The 22,897-nt window shown below is 36.9% G+C and overlaps 1 protein-coding gene across 3 annotated transcripts; it reads right to left on the reverse strand.

Moving 5' to 3' along the window:
• Positions 1-2,924: 2,924 nt before the first annotated feature.
• On the reverse strand, positions 2,925-22,691 carry LOC147401083 (Protein kinase superfamily protein). Of its 3 annotated transcripts, none has more exons than XM_086442219.1 (22): positions 22,302-22,689; positions 20,034-20,129; positions 19,364-19,961; positions 17,668-17,922; positions 14,049-14,173; positions 13,868-13,912; positions 13,686-13,767; positions 13,504-13,572; positions 13,255-13,425; positions 13,085-13,150; positions 12,006-12,074; positions 11,743-11,883; positions 11,541-11,614; positions 10,988-11,248; positions 5,182-5,270; positions 4,914-4,990; positions 3,914-4,042; positions 3,785-3,827; positions 3,633-3,679; positions 3,482-3,543; positions 3,346-3,397; positions 2,925-3,210 (listed from the first exon to the last, which is right to left on the reverse strand). In XM_086442219.1, exons 3-22 carry the CDS (start codon positions 19,529-19,531, stop codon positions 3,136-3,138), a joined length of 2,100 nt encoding a protein of 699 aa, XP_086298345.1. In that variant the 5' UTR covers positions 19,532-19,961; positions 20,034-20,129; positions 22,302-22,689; the 3' UTR covers positions 2,925-3,135. The 3 variants fall into 3 exon arrangements, with proteins under 3 accessions (XP_086298345.1, XP_086298344.1, XP_086298346.1); XM_086442218.1 differs by having other exon boundaries at positions 22,291-22,689; XM_086442220.1 differs by lacking the exons at positions 2,925-3,210; positions 3,346-3,397; positions 3,482-3,543; positions 3,633-3,679; positions 3,785-3,827 and having other exon boundaries at positions 3,913-4,084; positions 22,291-22,691.
• Between the last annotated feature and the right edge of the window lie 206 nt (positions 22,692-22,897).

A 22,897-nucleotide genomic window follows, 5' to 3' on the forward strand; every position in this document is an offset into this window, starting at 1 on the left:
TGCACGCAGCCTAATGTATTTATTCTCCAACCATTTAAATTTTATGTAGACTCTGACACGTTTTAGTTGGAGTTTAAGACACCTTGGGCTCCTAAGTAAGTCGTGCACGCAGCCTAATGTATTTATTCTCCAACCATTTATCACTGACGCTCTTTATATGCTCTCTGACATGGCAGTGCATAGAACCATAGATCTTTTTCTTTGGGATACACAAGGAAAGAGATCTATGGCTCTGTTCACATGCCACGTCAGAGAGTGTATAAAGAGCATCAATTTATCAATAGTCTTTTTTTTAATTGAAGCCCTTCAATTTCAACGGCCCCTTAAAATGCGATCTCATATTCTCTAATTTAAAATTGGAGTGGAAAAATAAATAATAAAAAAAACAGTTAGGGTATGTTTGATTGCACATGAAAAATAGAATGGAAAATCAATTTCCATGAAAAATGACATTTTTCAAGTGTTTGATTGCACATGGAAATGGAAATTCATTTTCCACCCCATTCAAAAAGTCCACTAAATCATGGATTTCACTTTCCCCACCCATATGGGTGGGAAAATGAAATCCACCCATATTTTTCATTCTCAATTCTTCCCTACCACCACCACCACCACCATTACACTAACCTCGCCGTCGGCTCCGTCTCCGACCACCTTCTTTCTCTCTCTTCTTCTTTCTCTTCTTCTCCATCCCTCACCTCCTCCGCCACCACCACCACGACGTTTTCCCCCCATCTTCCTCACTTACCTCCGTCGCCGCCATAGTCGCCGTCATTGCCACCGCCACCGTCGTCGTTGTCACCGCCACCGCCACCTTCATCGCCACATCCTCCCCCCTCCCTCTTCCTCGTCATCTTCTTCTTCCTCTTCCCCTCCTCTCATCTTCTTCCTCCTTCTCCTCTTCTTCTTTTTTCTCATATTTTTTTCATGATTTTATCCAAATGAAATCAAACAATGGAATTTGATTTTCCAACCCTACCTATTTTCCACTACTAATTTTCCATGGATTTCAAATTCCATGGAAAGTGACTTTCCATGCAATCAAACATACCCTTAGGATATGCTTGATTGCACATGGAAAATAAGGTGGAAAATGACATTTTTCAAGTGTTTGATTGCACATGAAAATGGAAATTCATTTTCCACCCCAATCAAAAAATCCACCCATATTTTCTATTCTCAATTATTTCCCATTCATATCTTCTTCTTTCCTACCACTACCATCCAACTAACCTTGTCATCATCTCCATCATTACCATCTCCGACCACCTCTCTCTCTCTCTCTCTCTCTCTCTCACCATCACAGCCATCACCGTCACCGCCACCGCCACATTCTCCCCTCTTCTTCCTTACTTATCTCTGTCACGACCACCACGTTCCCCCCTCTTCTTCTTTGTCATCTTCTTCCTCACTTACCTCTGTCACCATCGTCGTTGCCGCCACATCCTCCCCCCTCCCTCTTCCTCCTCATCTTTTTCTTCCTCTCCCCCTCCTCTCATCTTCTTCCTCCTCTCCTTCTTCTTCTTCTTCTTCTTCTTCTTCTTCTTTTTTCTCATATTTTTTCCATAAATTTATTCAAATAAAATCAAACAATGGAATTTTATTTTCTAATTCTACCTATTTTTCATCACTATTTTTTCATGAATTTTGAATTCCGTAGAAAGTCACTTTTCATACAATCAAACATATCCTTAATAAGAGAAAACTTTGAAGCGGACTGCCCATTTCAAAATCTGACTAGAATACTCTTCCTTGGAATACATTACATGTGCCATCTCCAAGGAGGTATCCCAAATATTGATAAAAAGTAAGGGTGTGAAATTAATAAAAAAAAATCACATGTCACATTGTGAAAAGGGTTCACGAAAATTTTGAAGTGGGCTGCTCGTTTCAAGGTGAGGACTCGCACGCAATTGTGTCTATTCGAATTTTTAAACTGGCAGCCTTCTTTTCATAGTAAAAGTAATTATTGGAGTACAGCTGGGGTTCAATTAGGGGGAAGTTTTGTACAAAAGTCGGGAAAATTTCGACCAAACAACGTACAACTGTTTTTGGTGACCAAATCCCATCATCTTCAACCTCTAAATTTATATAATCTTTAGAGGATAAAGGGTAAAAGTTTGACTAATCCTTTCAGAGAATATAACGAAATCACTAAAGGTATGTTTATTACAGATTCCTACTTCTACTTCAATATTCTTTCTAAGAGAAGCAGAATTCGGAGTCTTGAAAAGCTACGACACGAAAAAATAGTAGTAAGGTTGATTTGATTATGTTGTTTAATTGATAAGTTAAGAAGAATGTTAAGTGAAAGTCATTTCACCCCCCCCCCCCCATTTTCAATGTTGGCTTCTCATAGTGGATCTAGTGCGAAAACAGCTACACCAAGATTTCTCAAAAACACAATTTTGAGGTTTCCGCAAAAATTCTTGAAACAAAAAATCGTTGCCGACAAATGTGCGTTCCCCACTTTTTCAGCTCAAACCCAAAAGGCCACCTAAAAAAGCCGAAAAATACATACCCTAACTCTTAACCATAATAAAAAAAATTATAAGAATTTTTTAAATTTTCAGATAATTTTGTGACTATGCATCTATTTATTTCTTTAAATAAAAATGTGTGACAATTAATTTTACATCTAAAAATAATTGGATTTATCATGCCTTTTATGATAAAGAGTCACGAAACTCTTGATGCCAACTAGAGTTATTATCAATGGGACAAGGACAGGACAGGCCTAAAATGGTGCACTTCTGATCTGGCATGGATACAAACGACCTTGACCCACTCACTAATTGGGCCAGACCTTTAGAAAAAGAGTACGCCCATTATCAGCCCAACTATATTCAGGCCCAGACCCGGGCCAATGTTTGTTCTTTGCCAGAGAAAGAGGGAGGGCAATAATACAGCGTAAACACAGCATCTAGTAGTCACTGACTTACAACAAATAATAACATATTAGTGTATCTCGAAGAAATATCTTTTCAAAATTGGGGAGGGCATCCCCTCATCCCAGATCCCATAATATATTACACTAAAAATACAATGATAAACATATGAAGCTCAAATTCTCCAAGTTGCACCTTTTATATCCATTCGAGCTTTTTCTGATGAAACAAGATGGGCAGTAAGATTTTACGATCGCTCTTTGTTCTCTTTTAATACCGACTCATCTTCCTTGTTTGAAGAAGGATTCAATTGCCTCTCCATCTGCAAAAATCACATAAGTGACATATTTGGGATTATTGGCTCACATGCAACTTTCAAGCTATCAACTATGCCTACAATCTACTGCAGGTGATGGGTGAAACCCCTCTTATTTGTACAAAAGCAGACAAGACGTACCTGAGCATTTTTCAACTTCAGTCTCTGCAACTCCTCAACAAGACGCCCAATGCTGACACAAAAAACAATTCTCAGTTGAAGTAAAATTAACCTACAAAACATGTTGCAGTTGGAAAATTACAGGCCTTTCTCTTACTTTTGTTGAAGATGAATCACTTGAGTTTGCAGTTCTCTTTCCCTTGCAGAAGGTGCAGATGTCTGCATATTATACAGATATTAGATGATGCATGCACACATAGTACATTTATTTCAAGGATTCCCAACCAAAAAAGTGAAGTTCCCCGTACCTGTGACAGGTCACTTGTGCCCGTTTCAGCTAACTCCAAGTGTTGATCTATATCATACAGAATGAGTCCCCAATCCAAAAGCATTACCACATATAGGATGAAAACCATAATATTGGAATGATTAATTTAAAATATAAGTTACGCCAGCTTACCAGAAATTTGTTCCACTCGTTTCATCAATTTAACTATTTGGTCCTGTCAACATTGGCAAAAAGAAATGTGAAGTAGTGCACATGTGTTAAGTAAATAGATAAAGATCTAAAGAGTTCGTCGAAAAAAACCCTTTGCATGGTGTTTTGCTGCAAAATATATTGCAATGCTGGAAGAACTGAAGCAGTTGAAAGAGTAGGAGTCTGAGGACTTGTTGAACCTCCGAAAAATGGGTTGACCATGCAGTTTGTTGTAGCAGCCTGAACAAGGAACAGTAATGACAATGGTTACAAACCCATTGCCTAAAAATAAAATACTAAGTTCCATGCTTATCATTAGCATGTCAAGAAGATAGTATAAATGGAAATACACGAGGATATAGTCAAAGAAAATGTGAATGTTTTTAGGAAAGATCATAAAAATAAGGAACGATTCTTAAGTTACAATATACACCATCTTCAAGATAACAGACAAGCCATCGCAAGGTCAGTTTGAAATACATTTTGGATGGATTAAATATTAACATGCCAACATTAATCCGTGCAAGTACTTGGTCATGTGCAATGAAGGCTACAGATGGCACCGGCACTTGGGTGCAGGATCTTCTATGCTCAAAGTAGAAAAGGGAAGACCGAAAAGGATACGGATCGTTGTAATAAAGGAAATATTTGGAGGCGGCCTTAGTTGCAAATATGGCCCCCTAAGCTTTGGTGGACCGGCAAGACAAGATTCATATGGTCGGGCTCAAATAGTTACAAGACTTAGTTGATTGGTTGATTGATTTTTAATGAACTATAAGACTATTAATTAACAATCAAGAATGAGAATATCTGACACACGCACCCCACAACCACCCGACACACACACAATGCACACACCCAACCCCCACATGCTCACCCACACCCATACACACGATTCTCAGCACGTGAATCTGTGATGCGATATGCAATAACTAAGAGTCGGCAAGAAAGTGTACAATTCTAAATAATGCCCTTCATAATTGACAACTTCTTTCACAGCCTATCTTATAAATGCAGCAGCTGCGGCTAGAATGATCACCTAGAGATTTTATACCATCAAATGAACATTTAAATCTCTGTTAATGCATGATAGCAGTTTCAAGCAGTGTACCTTGGGACTGAGATCCGTTGATGTGACTTTGAACCGACCCTTATGTTGAACAACTGTTCCTTCTGATGTATCCTCCACTGCATAAGCAGATGCCAAAAAACCAAGTTTTTTTTTTCATTACAGATTATGAAGTGCAAGTTAGTATTGGAGAAAATGTTTCAAACAATCTGAATTGTCCATAGAAGAGGCATTGAAATATATCTATATATATATATAAAAGAAAAAAAGAGCAGATTGAAGATGAGGAAGAATATCACGCGTGACATACCGGAGGTATGGTTATTGGCATCCCTCTTTCCACGATACAGAGGACCACTGTGGCTCAGCTCTGATGGGCATTTCGCTATTATATATCCCCTTCAAAATATTTTCAAGATCACTAGGTTAATAACGGATCATTATTTCTAAGTTCTTCAACTAAAATACAAGGACATGGTGAAAACAATTATAGCATCGATAATCAGAAATCCTACGGTGGACATATCAAAACTTTTGGGAATGGTGAAAATTATTATTCTTAAGTATTAGAGAAACAGCAGACTGAAAGTGCAAGGCAAAAATACGTGATGAAATTGAAAATTTTAATGTCATAACTCTGAGGTTCACGTGCTTAATAATGCACAGACATTACCTCCTCACAATATCAGGACAAAACCTTTGGAAACAAAATTGTTACTCACGTAATTTATTTATTTTCACAGGTTCCTAAAATCAGTACCTGAGAGCCACTGTACTTACAATAAAAGGCTCAGGCAAGCACCAGTTAGACTCATGCAGCAGGACATTCCTTACGTGTGACTGGTTAGGGCAGGGGGATTTTCTTTCCCACCTGATGAAGCAACATTTATTATAGAAACTGTATTTAAGATTATTTCATTTCTTTTATAAGTATATATACTGCATTTATTAGGTCTTGAAATCAAGGATTGGACATGCTCAGCACACCACCCAAAGACAGTTATCTATTGCTTTCTTGATAAAACACGGCATGATATTTGTTTGAAAGATTTCTTCTTTGGTATCAATGAGTTGTTTTTTGTTTCTTAGGCTATGACAGGAACTTCCAGAGCTGAAGTTGCAGCACAGAGGACCCAAAGTTCCATAAATTCAAGAAGGGGTACGTACAAAGAGATTGACACCATGTATTTTGTGTTTTCAAACGGTAAATTGGTGTATCTTGCAATGCACGAGCTGTTTTTTGGACCGCTGCAGTGCATCTGGGTAAAATGCAATTCCCAAACTAGGATGCTCGGATGTACCACCTACTTATTTAAAACACAATGAATTACAATTTCGTGAAAGTTGATTGACTACAAAATGTTATAGTGAAAGCTCAGAACTGGATGGCATACAAGTGATCCCTGATACAGATCTTTAAACCACACGCATTGTTTTATCAGACGGTTTTTTTTAATGCTTATTAATCAATTTAGCATGTGATGAGGCATTTCAATTTAATGCAAGAGTGCATAGCGCTAGATGTGAATAATGTTAATATTACGATGAAGAAATGTGGCAATACAAAAATGTCATATGCAATCATTATGTACTAGGATTCGAGAGTGAAGCAGGACATTCTTAAAAACTTGTAACTTCTAAAGGGAGTTCCATGAATGCAAATCATTCGTGTCAGTGAACTAAATGTGAATGATGAATTCTTATCATGCACGAATCTGAGGAAGAAAACCAGCAACAAGGCCTACATGAATAAAACGATTATAAGCAGTATAACTAAAGAATGCATTATCAAATGCTATTATAATGGTCAGTTATGCATCCCAAAAGGGATGTCGAATACCCTACGTTGTCAAAAATATGCTATTATAATGGTTAGTTATGCATGCGATGGTATTCTACTAATGGTGTTTTATAAATTTTAAAAGCTAGTAATATGATGGAACATGGTTTGATCCAAAAATAAATAATAAAATAGAATTGAGAATTTTTATAAAGAGAAGAAAACAAGAGACCCAAAGAAGCCCAATCAGTGGATGCACTTTATTCGCTAAGCCAAGATGGCCAGAAAAATAATGGGAAAAAAAAAATTCCACCAAAGTAGCTCCTTAAAGTTTCTTAAGGATAATGGCGCAAAAAGCATTAATGCACTCGATTCTCCTGACCACAGTTTCTTCATTGTTGTGCTTACCCCCAAAAACCAAGCTGTTCCTCTACACCATCATAAGGAAAGAGGGATCTAACCGTCATGTGATGCTCTGCTTTGCATGAACTCCAATTTTGCATAACCTCCATGAAATTACAAGGGAACGCCCATTAAACACCCATCAATTATTAGTGAGACAACAATGAATCAAAGTATCAAACAATGATGCATCGTTGCTCCTAATACTTTACAGAGGAGGCACATGTTAGGCATTATCTTTACATGCTAATCAAGTGGGCCACAGTAAGGGTCATGTCCAAGATACAGTCCATATAAACATAACTTAGGAGTTGAACTTCCCAAACTGTCTTAGTAGGAAAAGAAGGATGTTGGTTTTCCATTATAAAAGTCTAACCAAAAGGCTGCCTTTAGAATTCTATCTCCATAACGTCATATGAATTCCTTTGTAGATAAAGATTCTACTTCAAGATGACCCGAAGTGCTGCAGGTTGGTTCCCTTCCCAATCAGTCAGATTACTCCCAAGGTGGAGAAACCAAGAAACTCCATCACCAAACAACTCCACATATTCTTCCACGAGGATTGCTCAATGGCCCACCCTTTCATAAAGTTTCTGAAAAGACTGACGCAAACATTCTTCACCACACCTTGTATCCTTCCAAAATCTAATAGTCTGGATCCCTCTTTAATTTTTATCCTTTTGAAGTAACCCACACAATGCTAGGAATGCAACTTTGCAAAAGATTACCCCATAGCTTGAACGACTTCGTTGGAGTTCTATCTTCCCCTATACCTACTCTCCATAAATTATTTGATTTGTCTTGTAACCTCCACAACCACTTAACCAGTAACACCTTGTCCTCAATTTAAGTAGGCTTAACCCAAATCCTCCTATCTCCTTAGGAAAACAAAAACTTTCTCATTCCACCAAATGATACTTCTAGGCATAATCAATCCACTCCCATCAATAAATATTTCTTCATATTCTCCAACCTTGAGACAATTGATGCTAGAATCAAAAATGAAAAGGTAGGAAGTGTATCGATAAGTTAGAAAAGGTGTTACAAATTAAATCGATGTGATCTTACCCTCTTCAGGCAAGCATCCTTTCTTCCAAGTTCCAAGTACCAAAGTAGAACACTAAAAAAGCACTCTTCTTACTCTAAAATCCTAACTGATCGTGTTTACTAAAAAGATTTCCACAAAGGAGACAAATCGTCCACGTCCCCACGACCCCCCTCCCACACCTCCACCCCCACAAATAAAATGAAAAACCAGAGGTTAAAAAACAAGTATGATACCCATCAATTACTACAAGTACATTCTCATAATGTTAGTGCTCCTACTTCAAAATCTGGAACTATAATCATTTGAAGACAAAAATAACTGAATATTGTTATTCTTCCAACCTCAATTGTAAATAAGCTATATCTGGTAATTCCAACATGGCAACATGGACTTCATCATTCTATTGATCTTTTTATAGTATATTGATTGTGCCCAGTCCACAAAATATCCCTGTTGCCTTTTTTCTGGGATTAGAAGATGAGTTTATCAAGCAAAAGAAAAAGGGAAGAAAATACCCAGATGTACAAAATATGCTACACGAGAAGTCTTCAGTAATCAGAATGTTGCCTCCAAAAAGAAGAGAACTTTCAACCTCTCTAAAAGAACCATGCCTTAACCTTCTATATCATTCTGTTTATCAAATTACCTCAAAAGTGGTTGAGGATTAAATATAACATGTGCTTGCAGCTTGGTGACGCTCAAAAGAAACTCAGTCAAGAGACTCACAGTAACAATTCCAATTGTTATCATTGATGGTTGGCACGAAAATAATGCTGGAGTGGCATGCAGTATTGATACTGATGATAGTAGCCTGAATGAATCCTATTACATGCTTATCTTATCAAGAGTTGCTCAATCCTCAACAATATCCTATCTTACAGTCTAGAGAATGAGACGGCACTGTATAAAAGTGCATGAGATAAACCATGTCATTATCTAGGCATCTCATCACAATGGCAAGGCTTCTTCTTTTTCTTTTCTATTTCTTTTCTTTTCCTTTTTTCTTTCTTTCTTTTTTTTTTTTTTTTTTTTTTTGGCAAGAAGGATTTTATTAAGAGATTTCAAAATTAGCAGAGATTAAGATGACCTAATTTGGATACACCAAAAAAAAACGAAGCCTAGTTATTCATCTCGTATACAATAAGATCCCATTTGAAGACAAGGTCCTCAAAAAATGGTAGGTTTTGGTGCAAGGAATGTTCTATTCAGGGTCTTTCCTTACCTAGGTAAATATCAATTAGGATATCTTAATCAAGACTTTCATAATATATTTTTTATGGTAAATTAGGATTTTCTTATATTTTGGGAGTCCTGAAATTCTCTATGTAAGCACATTTAGGGTTCTTGTAAAGTTTCCAAGTTTCACTAAAGCTTAAATCATAATTAGACATTGCTCAATAACTTCCATTCCCAGGGTCACTAGTTTAGGGCTCGAAAATTCAGTATAGAGTAGCATGTTCTGCTAGTAACGAAAATAACAATCACCGCCTAATTCACCATAATGGGCCTAATGCTGGACCCTTCCCCACTCGGTGTCAACCCTCTTCAGTAGTTAGGGGCGGAGCTAGTAAGGAGCTGGTGGGGGCAATTGCCCCCACAGAACTTTGACACACCCCCATATTTTCAACTAATTACATGTCCTATTTGTCCAAACTCCCTCACCTCTCTCCCCATTTGCCCCCACACCCTCACCTCCTTCCAATTTTTGCCCCCCCCCCCCAACCCCCCTTAAATTTTTTGTTGATGATATTGCCTCTAAACCGGGCCTTCTCATATATTAATTGGAAATGACCTAAACATCTTTTTCTTCAATTTCTAATCAAAAACCTCTGAATTTCTCCATAAAACCATTCGTCTTCAAGTTCTTCAACTATACAACTAACCATAGTTTGCCCCCAATACAAGAAAATCCTGCTTCCGCCCGTCAGTAGTTGTTTCAGTCATGTCTTTGGTGCTAGAGGCAGGATCCCCTGGAGGAAATTACCTTTTGCAGCATCTTGGCATATTTCGAAAGAGAGGAACAGAAGGAACTTCAAGGGGTATGAGAAGAGACTACAAGATATCACCCTGGTTGTTAAATCTAATATATTTTTCTGGGCTAAGTTTCAGACAGAATTCAGGGAAGTGTTTTAGAGGAATTTGAGCTTAGATGGGATTTGTTGATCCATAAGGATATTTGAATTAATTGTCCACCTATGTCTTGGTCATATCTGCCAGTATTTTAGTCTGTCTTATGCGAGGAGTTTGGGCATGATTTTTTTGTTTTTCTACTTCTTGATGCTTCCCTGGTGGTTCACCTTGACGTCTTGGGTAGGTCTCCTTCATTTGTAATCTTCTTCTATCAGTTTTTCCTAAAGAAAATCAACTATACATATCAAAGAAATAATTGGACAGTGCTGCCTCTTAGCCAATTTAGTGTCATTCATGATATATTCAGAAATGTCAAGAGTTCCACTTCAAAGGGACAATAGATGAAGAGACTAAGTAGAACAAGGATTAAGAAGAATCCAAAAAAGAATGTTCTTTTAATAGAAATGGAAATATAAGGAAAAATGGCTTGCTAGGTCATAATACTGCAGATAAACATGTTTCACTCTCAACAAGGTTTCATTAACCACGTATTCGACAAGCCCATAATAAAGATGGAAAAACTTTTAACTTGATTTTTCTTTCCATTGCATTAGCATAAATGCAAGCATGGAAAACATGATGTGTGCAATGAAAGTTGAAAAACATGAACTAAAGAAGGAAATAAAAGCATATATAAGGTTCTTTATAGCATGTCCCAACATGTCATCCATGAAATTGCTGATTATACATAGAATAGAAGAATAACAACGACAACATTAATGCTAAAACTAAGACCATGAAAGTAGCAATTTTTACCTGTCCCCAGTGCCGTTAACTTTTCTAGAAGGGGATAGAACATTCTCTGGTATAAGTGAACCACTCAAGATCTTTTGACGTTGTCCAGAAATGACACATTTGGGTAAGTAGCAACTTGTTTCCATATTCTCACCATAATTCCTTCTAGTTTCTTGTTCCTCAGCCCTTGGTGATGAATGCAATTGAATCGGTTGTGCATAATCTGATTGGGTAGCGTCCTGGCTTTCATTGGCATTGTTCTCACCAACATCAAAATAACCTCTGCAAATTAAGTAAATTGATTCTATAAATCAATAGCTCTTAATGTAGAATCCACGTGAAAATTAGATAGCTGGTATTCTTTCTCTTCTTTTTTTCAATTGGTCTTGAAACAAGCTAGAGACTACTAACAATTAAAAAAACAAATGAAAGAAAATCCACTAATCTAGTTGTGATAGAACGACAGATATTAGTGAAATTTTGTGGAGTACAATCAAGCCTTGTCCATGTGATATACAAAGTTCTATTCAACTAAAGGGAAACCTTTAGGCATGTGAAGAAAATATATGCATACTTGAGTGCTTGAAGAGGAAGAGTAGGAAACGAAGCAAGCGAGCTCTCCACATGCTGAAGATCATTCAGTTCATCCTGAAACAAGTAAGAGAAGAACTTATAAGTTAAAACATCTGGATGAACTTAAATTTTCAACAGCCAACCAACCAATAAGAAGTAATGAAACATGGCATCCAAAGATCACTCTAGACTCCTGGTAATACCTCCTGAGCAGACGCAGCATTAGAATGGTAATCTCTTTCAGGGGACAGCATGTCGGTTGCTAAACCAAAATCATCATTTCCATCCTTGTGCTTGCTGCTAGCGTCTGGGTCTTCTCTATTTGAAATTTCATCATCCTGAATCTGCACACAAAGCAGCATTAATGAAAGGATATAAACACCACTAATTGTTTTCTTCACAAATACAATTGTTGCACATCTGCTTATGGATTGAACCAAGTAGATATCCAACTGGACCTCCTTACAAGTGCAGCCTGAGTTTTCAAATCCTCCAAATTAAAATTCCACGCGCTGATTCCCCGTATGTACTCTTGCTGCAATAACATAAAAGCTTCAGTCCAAATAATGTACTTTATCAATAATATCAACACCATCTATTGACTGTATATTCCAGTGCCATAATATCAAATTATTGTTCAATTTCAAGCTGAACAAAAAATTATTCACCTTGATATTTAACTGTCATAAACAAAAGTCACATTAGGTAATTGTAAGGGTACACCAATCATTTCAGACAAAATCAAGGATGACTAATAAAAATTTAAGGACCCATTAACATACATTTTATCTTAAATATATTAGTCTAAAAAATAATTTTTAAAGATTAAATTATCTGAATTTCTAAATTTGAAAATATAACTTGGCTTCTATTCATGCAAATTGAGAAAGTGACAGAGAAAGGTGGCCTTTCATTGCAGAGAATAGTGGGATGATTTACATTGGCACACACACACACACATGTGTGTGTGTGTGTGTGTGTATATAGATAGATAGATAGATAGATAGATAGAAAGAGAGAGAGTACTATTTGAAGAAAGAAAAAATTCTTTTGGAAAACCAAATTCATCTATATTTTAATTTCATTGCCCAAACTCATTTAAAATACCAAATCAAACTAAAAAAAAAGGTTTTCCTTTTAAACAAAAAGGTACTTTCCAATTAAAAATTGTTTGTACACTCACTCGAAGGCCAAACAGCCACTATATGTAGTCAGATAATTCTAGATTCAAATCAGTGAGCAAGAATAGTGAATTTTCTCCACTACCATGAAACCATGAGCAAATCCTCAGGGAGATTTAAAATAGATGACCCCTTTGAATCACTGTGTGAGATTTCTAAAGTAATTACAGGACAAGAAAAATCATGAGCACATATGATGGAAAAAAATAATGATAAGTTACAAGGTTTAGGCCTTCTAACAGAAAAGAAACTGGTGTCAACCCCACCAAATGTTTCAATTGTTGAAACTAACCTACTTTAAATTGTAGCCAGCTATTGAGGATGCAGATTTTGTTAAGAAAAGGACAGAGTAATTTGAATTCACCTGTGATAAATGATCTTTATCCCCATACATCGCTTTGTTCTGGAGAAGAAGGTCAGCCTCTTTTGCCTGACAACAGAAGGCCCAATTAGCACATGATTAACAACCTTGATGCCACTACTCCCAACGGAGCTTACAAAGTTAGAACAAACAGCTTGGAACAAGCCAGAGACCTTCAGCATCCTAAAACGATCACCAAGTGGAGGAAGGCCATCAATAATGGCTCGAGCCAGATATTCAGTTGGACGTGCATGCTTAAAGAAATGGTGCTTCAAAAGCTTCTCTGAGGAGGGACGCTTCTTTGGATCCTTCACTAAGCAAGCAGCTACCATCTCCTTAAAAGACTAGAAAGACAAGATATTTTCAAAACAATTAGTAAAAAATTGTTACCAGTCAGAAAGTTTCAAATAGATGGCACAAACCTTCGAAAATCTCTTATCCCTTTCATAGTCAAGACCTGGTGGTGCATTCTGTAAGGTCATCAGCAAAACCTGCAATAAGAAAGAAAAGAATACAATTAGTACTAAATTTCCTCAGACATTCATGAACATAACATTTCACATGTATGGGTAAATCAGATCTCATGGAATAGAAAAGGATTCACCTTCATTGGTGGATACTTGGAAAATGGGGCATGACCATGAGCAAGTTCAAGTGCAGTTATACCAAAAGACCAAATGTCTGCTCTGTTTATAGAAAAAACAATTTTAAAAGCAAAGATTAGTTTTTAAAAATTCCCACGTTTATGAAAGAAAAAAGTATAGATTGGACAAGGGAGCCACTCACTTGAAGTCGTATCCATGCAATTGCTGCATAACTTCAGGGGCCATCCTGTTAAAGACAAGGGGAAAAAACATGAGCTTCAAGTCAACAGTGAAAACTCATTCACCTTAAACAAATCTGCAACTAATTATAAGGAAAAAATGGAATATTCCAAGAAAAATATTAGAACAGGCTCAAGTATCACCAGCACGGAGTTCCAACGAAAGTATTTCTCGAACGTTGTCGATCCCCAGTATCAAACATGCATGCTGATACCCCAAAGTCTGCTAACTTGACAGCACCATTAGTATCAATTAAGATATTTCCAGCCTGCATAAGTGCAAAGAGGGAATAATTAACTATGAATAAAAGTGAATGGCACCCAGAAATGAACAAACAGAAAAGGATCACTCCCGAGAATCAGAGCTTTGTATCATAAGCATATAGACTGGAAGCTATCCCAGTATTCTAGCAATTAGACATCATATAACGAACAAATATTACCACCTTTGCAGTCATAAACTAAGTGAGGATGAAAACGAAAATGGGAGCCAAGGATTGAACTCCCCAAAGGAAAAGACATATTTTAATGACATTCAATGTTATTAAAGTACTTCCCACCAGATATAGTACTACATTATGAGAGTGGGACAGGGAACATTCTATCACATCTACGTTATTAAAATAAGACAGATGTCGAAGGTTATTAACAAAGTCTCTCTTTGGGCTCTTCAATGATGATTTCTCTCTATCAATGTTGGTTTCTCAATGTTTTCATTGGTAAGAAAGAACCCTTTGCTCTCTTCTCCCCTCTGCCATTTGTTGGGGCACTTGGAAGTAGAAAAATAGGAGAATCTTCAAGGGTGTGGAAAGCTATCATCAGGAGTAGATATTGCATTTAAGGGAATGTTTTTTGAGGAGTTTGTATTTAAATGGGAGTTCTTGTGCTCAATCCAAGATGTTGTATGTAACTCTTGCTTAAAGATTGGTCATCTCGAACGCCTATTTTAATATATAAAAAAATAATTCATAATGAATAATAATAAGACTGAAGGAAGTCGTACCGGGTATTATAAATCATGAGCAAGGGGCCTTCATTAAAGGTAGACAAATCATTGATGGTGTCCTAATCACAAATGAATGCTTATTCAAGATTAAAGATAGGGAAACTGGGAGTGATGTATAAAATAGATCTTCAAAAAACTTATGATCATGTCAATTGGAACTTTTTGAGGCATATGATGGGGCGGATGGGTTTTGGGGAAGATGGATTGAGTGGATAATGAAGTGTGTCTCCCCTGCCTCTTTCTCGATTCTTATTAACAGGAATCCGGTGGGTCATTTTGACAGCTCTAGGGGTTGAGACAAGGGGATCCATTGTCACATTTTCTCGTCGTGATGGTAGCAGAAGCTTTAGGCAAGATGGTTAATAGGGCAAGGAGTTTTGGTGATTTTGGGAGGTTTTCAAGTGAAGGGTGGGGGTGAGCAGATTTCGCTCTTATAGTTTGTGGATGATATTCTTATCTTCCTTGAGGCCTCCTTGGATCAGGTGAGATTTTTGAAGATGACTTCTTTGTTGTTTCCATGCAACTTCGGGGGTTGAGTTTTGATGTAAGACATCTACAATTCTAAGTAGTTTCCTAATTCTATTAAGATTTATTTCTATTTCTAGTTCTAGTAGGATTTTTATTTCATAGTTATGTTAATAGTACAATTTCTTGTTAGTTTCTAATTTGTTGTAAATTATTTTTTATTATCTAAGCTATAATTAGAAGTGTCCAATTTGAGTTCTAATAGGATTAAAACATTAGTATTATGCTATAAATAGGTTAGGAATGTTAATTTTTAATATTTTAGTAGGATTCTAAGTTGTTATGATAGAGTTATTTATATAAAGAGCTCCAAATCCGAAAATCAATCAATAATCAGTTCAATTATTTTTTCTCTTTTAATTACTTTTTAGCTTTATGCTTTATTTTCTTTCAAGCTATTGATTGTTTATCAATTGAATCTATTGATTCAAATTGATTTTGAGTGTTCCATTGAACACAACCTATCGAATCTATTGATTCACACACTTCCTCTACGTCAAGTTTAAACCTAAGAAAATCAAAGTTTTTTTGCGGTAGGCCAAGTTCCGAAAATTCGTAGGTGAGCTGCAATGTTTGGTTGCTCACAAGGTTTCTTTCCTTTTGTATATCTAAGACTGCCTTTGGTGTTGGTTCTAGGTGCAAAGAAATTTGGGAACCCATTGTGGAGAAGGTGGGAAAGAAACTAAGTTCGTGGAGCGCAAATCTCTCAAAAGGGGGCAAAGTCACACTGATCAAAAGTACACTCTCGAACATACCAATTATTAGTTATCTTTGTTCCCTATTCCAAAAAGAACATGGAATTAAGCTTGGAAAAGATGTTAAGGGATTTTCTATAGAATGATAGGGAAGGAAAAAAGAAAATTTCATTTGGTTAAGTGGAAGGTGATTTGCTCGCCGAAGAGAAATGGAAATTTAGGCATCAAAGGTTCTAAACTAACAAATGTGACCATTTTGGGAAAATGACTTTGAAGGTTTGGGGAAGAAAGGTCAAGTCTTTGGAGAAAGATTATAAAGGCAAAATACGGGGAAAAACTACTTGGGTAGGATAGCAAAGAGGTGAAGCCACCCTTCGGGTGTAGTTTATGGAGGGGAATCATAAGTGTCAGTTCAAAATTTGGGGAGTTGGTGACTTTCAAGGGTGGGAATGGCGAGAGACTTCGGTTTTGAAAAGATTGTTGGTGTGGTAGCTCCCCTTTATCCACTCAATTCTGATCCTTTATACACTATCCTTGAAAAAGGAAAATCCGGTTGTTGACTTCTTGAACCATTATGGGTGAAGGAACTTTTGGGATTTTGACTTCAAAAAGGGTTTTAATGATTGGGAGATTCTGGAGTTGGCAAAATTAAACTTCAAACTAGATCAAACCACTGTGGAGTTGTCGAGACTTGATAAAAGGGTATGGACATGCACAAGGGACAGTAATTTTTCGGTAAGCTCGTTTTGTGCTTCACTAGTTCCACAAGGGTTAGTTTCCTTCCCAGTTGGCCCCATTTGGGATCGTAAAGTGTCTTCAAGGGTCTCTTTTTTTCATCTGGTTGGTTACTTTAGGGAAAATCATTTCTTTTGATAATCTTATGAAAAGGAGTTTTGTTGGGCCAAATATTTGTCTCATGTGTAGAGGGGATGGGGAGTCAGTTTTCCACATTTTGATTCATTGCCTACTTGCTCGTAAAATTTGAGTTCATTTCTTAAGTCTCTTTAATTGCTCGTTGGTGTTTCCAAACTCGGTAGCGTCACTATTTCAAGCATGGAACTATAACGTGTTTTTGGGTCAAAAGAGGTACCTTTGGTCCCTCGCCCCCGTTTGCAATATGTTGGGTAACTTGGAGGGAAAGAAATCGGAGAGTGTTTAATGGGCATGTGTTACAGCTTCAAGAAAAAAAAAAAAGATTTGATCGATAGAGCTTCAAGAAATCATTTTGGAGGTGTTGGGGTTCTTGTTTTTTTGGAGTAAACTAGAATCAGACTTCAAGGGGGTTTTCTTCGAGGATTTTGTATTTAAATGGGACTCCTTATGTGCTAATTAACTGTGTACTTCCTTATTTTTTGTATTATGTAACTTGACTCTTGTACTGTGGCTGGTTACCTCAACCGGCTCCTTCTAATTCAGTAAAATGGTTCTACTTATCAAAAAAATAATAAGAATAATAATAACAACAACAACAACAACAACAAAAATAACGAAGGCACGCCATTTACCAACTAAATACTCCTCGTCTTGAAAGTATTACCTTAACATCTCTATGGATGTGCCCCTGGAAATGAAGATAAACGAGAGCTTTAAGAACCTCGCGCAATAGTGTAGCAATAACGGGCTCTTCAAAACCCTCTGGATAATCAGATTTCATTATGTGAAGACTAGAACCCCCGGCCATATATGGCATCACGACCCATAGACAGTGGTCGGCAGGGAAAGAGCAATAGGCCCGTAATAGATTTGGATGATCAATCAAGATCATAGTTTGTACTTCACGACGAATACCATCCTGAATAAATTACAAAACAAGAACTAAGAAGTGTCACTGAGAAGTCAACCATTTTCCATGCATTCATCATCATCATAGCCTATATGAGTTTAATAACAAGGATTCAGCAGTCAAGGACAAGCATTGGAGTGACAGCAAGCCCTCCTTCGAGATTTTAGAGACATATTGTGAACTTTTAACAAGAGCCACAGAAGTGAGACATAAAATTATCCACTGGAGCTTTTCATTCATAACATAGTTGAAACCAGTTTTGAGGATATGTGACTTGATGCATTCCATTCATCAGATTAAAAAGGAAAATTTAAAAGACGGCAATAAGACCAATTAAGCTTTCTGGAGCTGACTGTTGTGAAAAAAAAATCACATTCACAGATTGAGAGTAGCAGAGATACGAATCTAAAATGAATGAGTGGCAAAACCAAGACAGTAAAATAAGAAATAACTGCATCGGTTAAGAATTTACTTGTAGTCCCAAAAAGTTCTAGACTAAGGAAAAGTCACGTGCGATGCGTTGGTCACATGTGATAAAGACACTTGAATTAGCATAAGACATGGCTTAAGAAAGATTGAATGGAGGAACAGGATCCCTTCAGCCGACCCCAGGTATTTGGGATGAGACTTTGATAGTTTGATGAACAATGAGAAACCAACAATGTGACCGTTTATTGTGGAAAAAAAAATAAAATGAAGTCTACAGCAATAATTTGAATGGTGGAAGAACTGGTTCATATGCACAAGTTATAAGTGATGAGTAATTTTTTGCTCACAGCCCAACAGCCGTTTGACATTGGCGCGAATGACATAAGCAATAGAGAGAAAATTTCTCTCTCCTCCCCGAACCTCCTTCGCACACAAATTATAATTTTAAGATTTCAAATCTTAAGAAGGGTCGTTGGGTCCACACGGATTATCACATCGTCAATCTGACAACACAGCCTTCTTGATTTCATCAAAAAAATCATATTCAAAAGAAAATAAAAAAGGTTTTTCAAGCTTGATCCAAGGTGTTGAAAATGGACGGCTACCAGGCATCCAAATTTAAAATTAAAATTCAATGGTGAAAAATAAGTTCTTTTTTAAAATAAAAAAAAGTTCATAGAATTTCATCCTCTACAGCCCCATGGCATCAGATCATGTTTTTGAATGCCACAAGGTGATCCGACTAGGAAATTTCCTTTTTTTCCACTGTGGGCAGGAGAGAGAAATTTTCTCTCTTATTGCTTATGTCATTAGCGCCACATGTCAAATGACTGTGGGCTGTGAGGAAAAAATCACTCATAAGAGATGGCACATGCATGCATGAAAGGGGGAAAAAAGCAACAAATAAATGTCGAAAAAATAAAATATGCAAATTATATACAGTATAGAAGGAAAAATTCACAAAAATACATAAGAGCGAGATAAAAATAAAAAATTACACATAACAAAGATGCTTACATACCAAATCATTGTTGCACTTCTCCAGGTCAAGAACCTTGATCGCAACTACCTCATTAAGTGGAATGCACAGAGCCCTGTACACGGTGGCACTGACACCTTCCCCAACCTCCTCATATAACTTGTAATCTTTTGAATTGACTGGAAATTTTTTCTCGTGTACATGTTCCATGGTTCTTTCTCATAGCACATCATTAACAACCACTATACTTCGAGCAGTTCCAGATTGCAATAGTTGTATATCAAAGGTGCAAACCAAATAATTATGAGGCCTCCTCCAATCTGATAGCATTTTCCCCTTTTTGTCCAAAATGAATTTTGCAACAGAATCCAATTATTCCATCATGATGGCGTATTAACCGAGATTCTTCTCCCATCCAAAACAATATGAGTTGAACAACCTATTTAATTTGAAAAACACTGAATATTTCTAGCAGATAACAAGCACAAGGTATCTTCCTATCATCAAGTACATGACATTGAATCAGTCTCAAACATCATGAACAGAATCTCCAATCCAACATCCGAGCACCATCATACGACACATATGCCATAAGGAACACCATCATGCCTAACTAAGCAGTTCAAGAAAGATTTCCTCACTGAAAATAAAGAGATGAGCATGTTAAGGGGACATAATAGTAATGTCCAATCTTGTCTGAAAAGTTGTGCACCTGTATTATCCAACTCTGAAATATTGAATCTCCACCAAAGAAACAGCTAAATATATTTCATGTAAGGCACGTGAAGACGCTGAAGAAGCAATATATCTATGGAAGAAAAAAAAGAGACAAAACTTAGACAAAGGTTGCTTACAGTATAGCAACAATAAACCAATTATAACCAAGCAAAGGGCTAGTGATTACCCAAGCTATGAGTGTTACACGCACAAGTAATTGTAAATAATATATATATATATATAGGGAAATGTTCAACACCCTAAGCTTTACCCTACACTTTAACAAACGTGTTTTGTCCTACATGGGTTAGAAGTTTTGGAATGGGCTGATTTTTTGTGAGGATGATCTCTATGATTAGAAGATCATCCTCACCAAAAATCAGCCCATTCCAAAACTTCTAACCCCATGTTTACAAGTTGAAAAATCGTGGACCGTCCATTTTTTGTAAACCATTTTTGATGGGGTTAGAAGTTTTGAAATGAGCTGATTTTTGGTGAGGATGATCTCCTCACCATAGAGATCATCCTCACCAAAAATCAGCCCATTCCAAAACTTCTAACACATGTAGGACAAAACACGTTTGTTAAAGTGTAGGGTAAAACTTAGGGTGGGCAACGTGACCCATATATATATAAATATAAAATTCATCACAAAAAGTTTAGGGAGATATGCTTCTGGAGTACAAGTTTAGTAGTCACCCATTAAGAGGAAGGACCAATAAAAATTGATGGCCAAGAAATATCCACCTTGAGAGATCATTTTCATTATCTCGGTTTGATTATACAAAAGTACGGGGAGATTGAGGAGGATGTTATCTATATAGTTAGAGCCAGATGTTTAAAGTAGAAGTGTGTTTCTGGAATACTATGCGAGCAATGAATACCAATCCAATTAAAAAGAAAATTTGATAAGATGACAGTAAGACCAGCTATGCTTACTGGAACTGAATTTTGGGTATATTGAGCATAGAAAAGATGAGGATGCCCAAATGCTGAAAAAATAGAAAATATAAAAATTATAAATGACTGCGTAAACTAAGGGAAATTCGACTGAGATGGTTTGATCATGTGCAAGAAGGCCGATTACAGCCCTGATTAGAAAAAATGTGCAAGTTAAAAGCTCTAAACAAGCATGAGGAAGACTAAATATAGATGGATAGAGGTGGTGCGAGCGGATAGGAACACATTATAATTAACAGAAGACACAGCTTTTCAGACACAATTAAATGGAAGCGGACCAAAAAATTTTGGTAGAGGCTTTGCAAATGATTTCTATGAAGAACACTCTTTGCAAGGGAAGCGTGATGAATCCAAAGGTCCAACCTCTAAAAGATCCTAATAAGGTAATTTATGGTATTAGTGAGTCTCCATGAGTTATTGTCCTTCCCTTTCGCCCATCAAGTAACATTTGATAAGCCCCACAAGTCTAAAGAGCCTTAAAGGGAAGCTCTAGCCTCTGTTACGTTGCAATCTCGACATCCCAATTGAACTAGAATAGATTTTAATAAACTATCTCTGATCATTGCTAGAAAAGCCCCCACCTGGGGGCACGGATTTCCCTCCTTATCCTGGAAGCTTTTACCAACCAAAAATCACTCTATCAAATGTCTCCAGACAATGTCCATTGTAGGGGTATCAATGGTTCTGTTCCATATACCCAGGTATCCAAGTACCCAGAACTAAAACCTATTAAATTCTAATTCTAGTTTCTATCAATTCTGATCCCAGTATTTAAATGGGTAGATTGGGAATCAGAATAAAGAAGTTCCAACTCTGGTTCGAAACTTGGATTCCTTGGCATCATACGGCAGCTCCAGGTTATTTTGATTCTAGTTATGGTTCAAATGGAACACTAAAGAACCTAGAATCGAAAAATTATATAAAAACAGATTCAGTTCTCCGCGATGAATAAAAGTGCCAACTCAAAAACGTTACAGAAGATCGCCACATAATTCTTTTTCTTTGTAGACTCGGTAATTTAATTTCCTACATTACTTAAACCAAAACAATCTAAGTCGGAAAAAAAATCAATCCAACCAATGTAGCTACGTTAATTCAATGAACAATCACAGCAATCCTTCGATTCCGTCGGTATCTAAGCAAATTAAACCAAAATTATCCCCAAAAACATACCCAAAAATAAAGGAGCAATTTTTACAGGGAAGGAAGAAAAATGAAACCAAATACAAACACAAAGTATGAGATCAAGGTTACATTTTTTCATCCAAATTAAAAACAAGACAAAATTCGACCTTTTAAGCACCTGAACAAGGAGATTCTCCGGAAGACGATAGTAAATAGGGTTTTTTCCCTAAAAGCTCCCACTTTTAAGATTATGTTCAAACCAAGATCAAATCCAAGCCGGTTAGTGAAGAAGAAAACATTAATAGAAAGGCGTGTTAGATTTCCCGATCTTCTTAGTCTCCTACGCCATGTACGATAATCGGAAAAAAAAAAAAAAAATCTCTCGAAAGGGTTTCTTAACTGTATTCTTTGGTCTCTGCGATCGGCTCTTCCACCATTAACGAAAAGCTAAATCCCTTTTTCGCCTCTATCGATCTAATGGAAACGAAATGGGAAATTTGGAGTCTCTGAAAGAGAGAGAGAGAGTTGTGGTTGTGGAGCTGCAAATTGATGTGGGACCCGCCAAGTTTGAGTTTAGTAGGTGAAAGCAACGAAGCCAGCAAATTCTCGGGAATTTATCGTCTCATTGTGAGTGGGGGCAAAGGTTTTGTAGAGTGTCACTACGAGCGTCTTCACTGCACAGGCAGATTTTCTTTTGCCACGTGGAGGGATATTTGTGGTCAATAGATATCACCTATCTGATTGATAAATCCTCTCAATGGACATGTGGACAGG

The sequence above is a fragment of the Akebia trifoliata genome, chromosome 5, assembly GCF_017979445.1.
Source record: "Akebia trifoliata isolate Shusen 1 chromosome 5, ASM1797944v1, whole genome shotgun sequence".
Taxonomy (NCBI): domain Eukaryota; kingdom Viridiplantae; phylum Streptophyta; class Magnoliopsida; order Ranunculales; family Lardizabalaceae; genus Akebia; species Akebia trifoliata.

Bases quoted from the DNA above. Each gene is read 5' to 3' on its own strand.
- LOC147401083 (XM_086442219.1), bottom strand. From the start codon at position 19,531: ATGGAACATGTACACGAGAAAAAATTTCCAGTCAATTCAAAAGATTAC. The intron at 13,913-14,048 runs GTGATACTTGAG...TGTCTTTAACAG, and splicing joins TTCGTTGGAACTCCGTGCTG to GATGGCCCCTGAAGTTATGC. The intron at 3,398-3,481 runs GTAAGAGAAAGG...TTTTTGTGTCAG, and splicing joins GTGATTCATCTTCAACAAAA to CATTGGGCGTCTTGTTGAGG.